We start from the raw sequence: 8,202 nt of genomic DNA, 5'->3' as shown, positions 1-8,202 counted from the left end.
GTGATCCCACTGCCCCGGGGTGATCCCAGTCCTCCGGGATGATCCCAGTCCCACACTGTGATCCCAGTCCCACGGGGTGATCCCAACCTCACGGGGTGATCCCAACCTCACAGGGTGATCCCAATTCCACAATGTGATCCCAATGCCACGGGGTGATCCCGATCCTCAGGGGTGATCCCAGTCCCATGGGGTGATCCCAGTTCCACACTGATCCCAATCCCCAGGATGATCCCAATCCCCAGGATGATCCCAGTCCCACACTGTGATCCCAGTCCCACACTGATCCCAATCCCCCAGGATGATCCCAGTCCCACACTGTGATCCCAGTCCCACAGGGTGATCCCAACCTCACGGGGTGATCCCAGTCCCCCAGGGTGATCCCAATCCCACACTGTGATCCCAGTCCCACGGGGTGATCCCAACCTCACGGGGTGATCCCAGTCCCTCAGGGTGATCCCAATCCCACACTGTGATCCCAATCCCACACGGTGATCCCAATCCCCAGGATGATCCCAGTCCCACACTGTGATCCCAGTCCCACACTGTGATCCCAGTCCCACACTGTGATCCCAGTCCCACACTGTGATCCCAGTCCCATGGGGTGATCCCAGTCCCATGGGGTGATCCCAATCCCCCAGGATGATCCCAATCCCACACTGATCCCAATCCCCTGGGCTGATCCCAATCCCATACTGATCCCAATCCCCCAGGCTGATCCCAATCCCCCAGGCTGATCCCAATCCCACACTGTGATCCCAACCCCCTGGGATGATCCCAACCCCTCAGGATGATCCCAGTCCCATGGGGTGATCCCAATTCCCTGGGATGATCCCAATCCCACACTGATCCCAATCCCTCTGGGATGATCCCAATCCCCTGGGATGATCCCAATCCCACTGTCCCCGTGGCAGGAGGCGAAGCAGGCAGAGAACACCTGCACCCTGGCCGACCTCCCCGAGGGGCAGGTGGGGAAACTGCTCATCCGAAAATCRGGAAAGGTGCAGCTGGTGCTGGGCAAGGTGACCCTGGATGTGACCATGGGCACCCCCTGCTCCTTCCTACAGGTACGGGGGGACACGAGCACAAAATTTTAGGGGTTTCACCCCAAAATAACCCCCCTGGGGGGTCGTGCTGGCTCTTGGGTGGCCTTCCCTGTGACAGTGGTGGGGAAGGGTCCTGCCCATCCCCTTTGGGGACATCTCCAGGCTCAGCCCCCACATCAGGGGCTTCTCACAGGGATTCCCATGGGATTGGGCTGCTCACGGGGGTTTTTCCCCCATGGAACAGGAGCTGGTGTCTGTCGGCATCGGGGACAACCGCACGGGCGAGATGATYGTGCTGGGCCACGTGAGGCACAAGCTGGTCTGTTCCCCGGATTTCGAGGCTCTCCTGGAGCACCGGCACCGGTAGCCGAGGGGATCCCGGCCCCCCAGCCCCCGGGGATGGACCCTCAGCCCCTCCAGATGTGCCTTTGGGATGTGGGGAAGGGGCTCCCACCCCCTTCCAGCCCCGCAGGGGGGTCCGGCTGTGTCCCCCAAAGCGGCTGCTTCCCCCCAGTGCCAAACGGGGATCTCTGGATGTGTGGGACTGTTGCGTGTCCCCGTGCTGGTGGCAGCAGGACACGTGTCTGGGGGGAGAAACCTGGAATAAAACCTCTTTTCCCCCTGCGTGGGGCTCCTCTGTCTTGTTCTGTCACCTCTGCTGAGCCCTGCAGGGTCCCTGGGTGGGGGGCAACCCGCTGGTGCCCCTTTCTACCCCACCCCCTTCTCACCCCATCCATTTTACCTCCTTAATTCCATTTCAACGCTCCCCTGCCCATCCCACCCTACCCATCCCATTTTACTCCCTTAATCCCATCCCATGCCATCCCATCCCATCCCATGCCATCCCATCCCATCCCATCCCCGTCCCATTTTACTCCCCTAATTCCATCTCAACGCTCCCCTGTCCACCCCACCCTACTCCCGTCCCATTTTACCCCCACCCATCCCATTTTTCCCTCAAAATTCCACATTATCCCCCAACCTCGCCCCTTCTCGCCGCGCATCGCAAGGGAATCCGTTTTTCCCATCATGCCCTCTCCCTAATCTGCATAACCCCGCCCCCTCCCTTTCGTGGCCCCGCCCCTTCGCGTGCTCTGCCCTCAGCACCGCCCTCCCCTCCGCCAGGGGGCGGGCGCGTGCCCCGGGGCCGGGCCAATCAGCGCCGGGTCCGCGCGGGGGCGGGCGCGTGCGCCGGCGGCGGTGGCGGCGGGTCCGTCGCGAGCGGCGCGCCTCGAAGGGGACACGGCCATGGACCCGCCGCGGATCTTCCGCCCCACCGGCCCCAGGAGCGGGCCCGGACCCGGYCCCGGTCCCGTCATCTCCCAAGCGCGGGGGCTCCGCGGGCTCGCGGGATTCACCCCCCGCCTGCCCTCAGCCGGCCCCGCTGAGCCTCGTCCCACGCCATCGCCGTTTCCCGCGCTGTTCCGCGGGCTGGGTCTGGGCGAGCGGCCCCGCGAGAGGCCTGTGGGTAGGTGGCGGTGCTGAGGGGGATTGAGGGGGCCGGACGGGCCTCGTCCCCCGGTTCACCGCGGTTCTGCTCCCTCAGGCCGGGGCGGCGCTGGCGATGGGAAGGCTCTGGTTCAGCCCGGCCCGGTGCAGCAGGAGGAGGAGGAGGACAAGGGGGTAGCTCAGGCGGCGCTCCCCACGCGTGGGCAGTGAGTCCCTCACACCTCTAAACCCTCAGTGCCCATCGCCTTCTGGGTCCCCCTGTCCTTCTTCGTTTTCTCTGTCTTTCCTGCCCTCATCTATTATCTGCCCCCATTCCTTGGCCCTTTCCCTCTCCTCCGTCCCTCCACGGTCCGTGTCCCATGTGTCCGCCTTATTCCCTCTGTCTTCCCCATCTCCTCAGTCCCTCCTGTTCCTCTACCCCCCAAAATGGGTGTTTTGACGCCCCCAGGCTGATGTGAGGAAGGACCTGGGGGTTTTTGGGAGATCGGGGTCCTCGCTGCGGGTTTGAAGCCAGGCCACCCTCAGCGTGTGTCCCCCGGGCTCGCAGGATCCTGTGGAAAGGCAGAGGGGACGCGCTGCCCACCCAGCCTGGAAGAGCCGCCGCTGCGCCCGCCCCGTGCCCACCCAGCCCCGAGCCCTGCCCGCCGCCCACACCCGACCCGCAGAGCCCCCCGGCTGCTGCCAGGCCGTGAGTGGCGACCCCAACCCCGCATTTTGGGGTCCGGGTGGTTCTGGGTYGCTGCTGACCCCCTGTCCCTTGCAGGACTCCGGGGACAAAGCCGGGGCCGAAGGGAGCCACGGTCCCCGTGGGGCTGAACTTTGTAAAGATCCACTGCCAGAACGAAGCTGTCTACCAGTACCATGTTACCTTCAGGTGATAATGGGGGGCTGAGGTTCCCTGCAGCCCCTCGAGGGTCCCCCACAGCCTTTCGAGGTGGGGGTGTCCCCAGGCAGAGCCCTCCATGTCCCTCCTGGCTGCCACCAGATGGGGTGGCTACAACACAGCAAAGAGCTCTGGGTTTTCCCCTTCAGTGGGGTTTTTGAGGGGCTGGGGGGGCATAGAGGAGGGAGGAAAGCCCCTGTGTGCCTCCAGCCCTGAGGTGGAGTGCAGGAGCACCCGCGTGGCCTTGCTGAAGGAGCAGCACGCCGTGACCGGGGACGTGATGGCCTTTGACGGCTCCATCCTCTTCCTGCCCACCCAGATCCCCAAGGTAAGGGGTGGGGAGGTCTCACCCAGCTGGGTGGCACAGCGGTGCCCCTGTTTTGGGTGGCAGAACCCCCTCTGGCCCTGTTAAAGGTCAGYCTGAAGGCTCAGAGGAAGGGCAGCGGGGAGGAGGTTTCCATCAACATCCACATGACCAAGATCCTGGAGCCCAGCTCAGATCTCTGCATCCCCTTTTACAATGTGGTTTTCCGCAGGTGAGACTCCAAGGAGGAGACCCTTTTCCTTCTTCTCCCTGCCAATCCTCATCCAGTCCTATTTTTCCTGCTTTTCCTTCCTTAGGGTGATGAAAATCCTAAACATGAGCCTGGTTGGGCGGCATTTCTTCGAGCCTGCCCAGGCCACCACCCTWCAGAAATACAGGTGGGTGCTGGCACCTTCCTTCCCACAGGATCATCCCTGTTTCCCTGGAAACCTGGAAGTTGGGAAGTTTTCCCAGGTCAGCTCTGGTCAACCTGACTTTGGAGCGGCTGTTTTGGGAAGTTACGAGCTGGGAGAGAGCTTGGGGAGAAATCTCTGAGTTTTGGGTGTTGCTTGGCTGTTCGGGGTTAACCCAGGGCCTCTTTCCCTCCGGGCACAGCCTCCATATCTGGCCGGGATACGCCGTCAGCATCCGCAGGAAGGACGGGGGGCTCTTCCTCATGGTGGACGCCATCCACAAGATCATCCGCAGCGAGTCCGTGCTGAGCGTGATGTGAGAAAAGCACAAAAAAACCTCAGCAGAGAAACCCCCGGGAGGCTTTAGGGGCGAGGGTGCTGCAGAACGTGCTTTATTTATTTTGGGGGTAGGACAAGCAGGGAGCATTCCACGGGCCTCTCCCCTTCCCCCAGGCAAACCATCCACTCGCAGAGCCAGAGAACATTCCAGGATGAGTGCACCAAGCAGCTGGTGGGGAGCGTGGTCATGACCCGCTACAACAACCGCACCTATCGYGTGGATGACATCGACTGGGACAAGACCCCCAAGGACACTTTCACCCTGGCCAGCGGCCAGGAGATCACCTTTGTGGAGTACTACAGGTGTGGGATCATCCCCTGGGGATGGGGAGGGTTCTGTGAGGGGTGTGGGATCATCCCCTAGGGATGGGGAGGGTTCCGTGAGGGCTGTGGGATCATTCCCTGGGAATAGGGAGGGCTGTGGGATCATCCCCTGGGAATGGGGAGGGCTGTGGGATCATCCCTTGGGGATGGGGAGGGCTGTGGGATCATTCCCTGGGAATGGGGAGGGCTGTGGGATCATTCCAATGGGAACGGGGAGAGCTCCATGCTTGGCGCTGATCCGGGCAGGGCAGCGGGAGCAGGGAGTTGTCACTGCCCACAGCACGGGTTTGGATCTTTTGGAAGATCCCTTCCAAACCCAAATTCCAGGGTTGTGTGACGATGCTGTTTTTTCCAGCAAGACCCACGGGATCACCATCAGGGAGCTGGACCAGCCGCTGCTCATCCACAAGCCCAAGGAGAAACAGATGCCAGATGGAAAGGTGAGCCAGGCACAGGGACCCACGGGCTGCTCTGGGCTTCTCCAGCTCCTGGGCCAGCAGGGATTGCCAGTCCCTGGATTCTCAGCCCCTGGAATTCTGACGGAGCCTGGCTCTCCCTGCAGCGCCAGCTGGAGATGGTGCTGCTTGTCCCGGAGCTCACCTTCCTCACTGGACTCTCCGACCTCCGCAAGAACAGTCGGATGCTGAAGGTCAGACCCTCTTTCACCCCCTGATCCCAACTTTCCCGAGGCTTTGGGTGCAGCCCCGAGCCCTCCCTGACCCGTGGGTGTTGCTGGCACAGGAGGTGATGTGGGAGATGATCCAGAGCCCCCAGCAGCACTACCAGCGCCTCACCAACCTCCTGCGCCGCATCCGCGACACGCCGGACGCTTCCCGGGAGCTGGAGCGCTGGGGGCTGTGCCTGGACACCGACATCTACCGGGTAAGGGCTGCGGGGCTCCCGGCCTTGCCCTGGCAGGCAGAGGAGGCAGCTCTGGARATTCCTGCTCTGCCCAGACCCAGGGTCACGTCCTGCCCGTGGAGCGCATCAACCTCCGGCACCGCTCCTTCCTGCCCGCCGACGACCTGAGCTGGCACCGCGAGGTGACCAAGGAGGTGCCCATCGCCGTGGTGAGCAGGGCCTCTCCTCCTTGGGAATGTTGGCGTGGGTTTTCCTCAGAGCTGGCATTGGGGCTGAGCTGTTTCCAGCTCAAACCTTCCCCTTGTTTGTGTTGGATTTGTGYYCYRGCCTGTTTTTCYGAAGGAGCTGGAGGTATGTGGCTCTGGTGTCGGCTTTCGCACCCCCTCCCTCCTTTTCACATGCAGGAATTGGTTGGAATTGCATCCAGATTTTTCTTGGGCCACTTTCCCAAATTCCCTTCTGTGCTCCAGGTTCTTCTTGGCCTGAATTCCCTCTCCCAAATTCCTCTCTCCCAAACTCCCTGCTGTGCTCCAGGTTCCTCCCAGTCCACTTTTCCTCTCCCAATTATCCTTCTGTGCTCCTCGGGTTTCTCCTGTCCCAAATGGGAACGTGCTGCGTGGGTTGGGAATAGGAACACCCCCAAACCACAGCCTGTCCTCTTCTCTCACAGATCTCCATCAATTCCTGGCTCCTGCTCTATCCYAAGCGRCTKCAGCACGTGGCCAAGGACCTGCTGGCAGCCATGAGGGGCAGCTGTGGGGCCATGGGGATGCAGGTGGGACAGCCCACGGTGCAGGAGCTGCGCGATGACCGCATCGAGAGCTACGTCAGGGCCATCCAGAGCTCTTTGGGGAGCCAGGTGAGGAGTGGGGGGATCAGCGGGAAGGTGGGAGGACAGGTGGGATGGGATTTGTCCTCCTGGAGAAGAGGAGGATCAGGGGGGACCCCTAAAAATCCCTGACAGGACTGGGCAGCCATGTGGGGGTCGGGAACCAGGACAGGATAGGAGGGAACGGTTTCAGGAAACATCCCACCCCTGTGCCAGGGGAGGGTCAGGTTGGACATCAGCAGGAATTTCCCCATGGAAAGAGTTGTTAAATACAGGAATGTGCTGCCTAGGGAGGTTTGGATCCCCCATCCCTGGAGCTGTTCAAGGGATGTGACACTCGGGGACGTGGCCCAGTGGTGGCCTCAGGTTGCGCTCAGTGATCCTGGAGGATCCAACCTGAGCCATCCCACCGTTCCCCCCTCAGGACAAGGTGCAGCTGCTCCTGTGCATCATCCCCAGCGGTCGGGACGACGTCTACGGTGCCGTCAAGAAGCTTTGCTGCGTGCAGAGCCCAGTGCCCTCGCAGGTGGGAGGGCTGGGACCCCATTCCCAGGACCCTGATTCCATTCCTGGGACCCCATTCCACTCTGAGGACCCCCATTCCATTCCCAGGACCCCATTCCCAAGACCCCATTCCTGGGATCCCCATTCCATTCCCAGGACCCCCATTCCATTCCCAGGATTCCATTCCTGGGAGTCCCATTCCATTCCCAGAACCCCATTACTGAGATCCCCATTCCATTCTCAGGACCCCCATTCCATTCCTGGCCCCCCATTCCCAGGACCCCCATTCCATTCCCAGGACTCCCATTCCTGGGACCCCCATTCCCAGGACCCCAATTCCCAGGGAGTCCCATTCCATTCCCAGGACCCCATTCCCAAGACCCCATTCCTGGGATCCCCATTCCATTCCCAGGACCCCCATTCCCAGGACTCCCATTCCATTCCCAAACCCAATTCCCAGGACCCCCATTCCATTCCCAGACCCCAATTCCTGGGACCCCCACCCCCATTCCATCCCCAGAACCCCAATTCCCATGACCCCCATTCCATTCCCATGACCCCTATTCCATTCCCAGGCCCCTCATTCCATTCCCAGTACCCCATCCCTGTCCCCCCATTCCTGGGGTGCCCTGCCTGTCTCCAGCCCCCCTTTTCCTGCTGTTTCCCCTCCTCCCAGGTCATCAACGCCCAGTCCCTGATGGGCCATCCTGGAAAAATCCGCAGCGTGGTGCAGAAAGTTCTGCTGCAGATCAACTGCAAGCTGGGCGGGCAGCTCTGGGGGGTCGATATCCCACTGGTAAGGCAGRAAAACCCCAAAAAGAGGCCTGGGATGGGATTGGAAGCACTGAGAAGGGTGAATTGCTGGGGTGAACCAGCTGGAGAATTGGGGTTGGATTCTTTGGGGTGAACGTGGAGCTGGAGGGATCCGAGCCTGGAGGTGTCTGGATTTTCCCTAAATCCCACCTGTCTGGTTTTCCTCTCTTCCAGGAGCTGCTGATGGTTGTGGGAATGGGCATTATCCCTAAATCCCACCTGCCTTTCCCTCATCTATTATCCCTAAATCCCGCCCCTTTTTCCCCTTCCATTTTCCCTAAATCCCATCTCTTTTCCCTCTTCCATTATTCCTACATCCCGCCCCTTTTCCCTCTCCATTATCCCTAAATCCCTTCTCTTTTCCCCTTCCATTATCCCTACATCCCACTCCTTTTCCCCCTTCCATCATTCCTAAATCCAGCTCTTTTCCCTCTTCCATT

General features: G+C 61.1%; 2 protein-coding genes across 2 annotated transcripts in view; both read left to right on the top strand.

Moving 5' to 3' along the window:
• The window catches only part of POLR3D (RNA polymerase III subunit D), a 5,603-nt gene extending 3,923 nt beyond the window's left edge, over positions 1–1,680 (top strand). The window contains exons 7-8 of the mRNA XM_057384582.1: positions 870–1,064; positions 1,288–1,680. Of these exons, the coding sequence (XP_057240565.1) occupies positions 870–1,064; positions 1,288–1,410 (318 nt within the window). The 3' untranslated portion in view covers positions 1,411–1,680. The remainder of the gene's footprint in view (positions 1–869; positions 1,065–1,287) is intronic.
• A 550-nt stretch (positions 1,681–2,230) lies between these two features.
• PIWIL2 (piwi like RNA-mediated gene silencing 2) overlaps positions 2,231–8,202 on the top strand; it is an 11,419-nt gene continuing 5,447 nt past the window's right edge. Inside the window, exons 1-16 of the mRNA XM_057384581.1 lie at positions 2,231–2,511; positions 2,590–2,698; positions 3,040–3,180; positions 3,256–3,366; positions 3,586–3,703; positions 3,790–3,911; positions 3,997–4,077; positions 4,295–4,408; positions 4,546–4,734; positions 5,111–5,195; positions 5,318–5,404; positions 5,497–5,637; positions 5,712–5,825; positions 6,287–6,475; positions 6,870–6,971; positions 7,626–7,852. Of these exons, the coding sequence (XP_057240564.1) occupies positions 2,292–2,511; positions 2,590–2,698; positions 3,040–3,180; positions 3,256–3,366; positions 3,586–3,703; positions 3,790–3,911; positions 3,997–4,077; positions 4,295–4,408; positions 4,546–4,734; positions 5,111–5,195; positions 5,318–5,404; positions 5,497–5,637; positions 5,712–5,825; positions 6,287–6,475; positions 6,870–6,971; positions 7,626–7,852 (2,150 nt within the window). The 5' untranslated portion in view covers positions 2,231–2,291. The remainder of the gene's footprint in view (positions 2,512–2,589; positions 2,699–3,039; positions 3,181–3,255; positions 3,367–3,585; positions 3,704–3,789; positions 3,912–3,996; positions 4,078–4,294; positions 4,409–4,545; positions 4,735–5,110; positions 5,196–5,317; positions 5,405–5,496; positions 5,638–5,711; positions 5,826–6,286; positions 6,476–6,869; positions 6,972–7,625; positions 7,853–8,202) is intronic.

The sequence above is a fragment of the Malurus melanocephalus genome, unplaced genomic scaffold (genome assembly GCF_030028575.1).
Source record: "Malurus melanocephalus ecotype Western Australia unplaced genomic scaffold, MMel_1.1 scaffold_722, whole genome shotgun sequence".
Lineage (NCBI taxonomy): Eukaryota > Metazoa > Chordata > Aves > Passeriformes > Maluridae > Malurus > Malurus melanocephalus.
The sequence above is the reverse complement of the archived record's forward strand: the minus strand, read 5'-3'. Positions and strand labels throughout refer to the sequence as shown.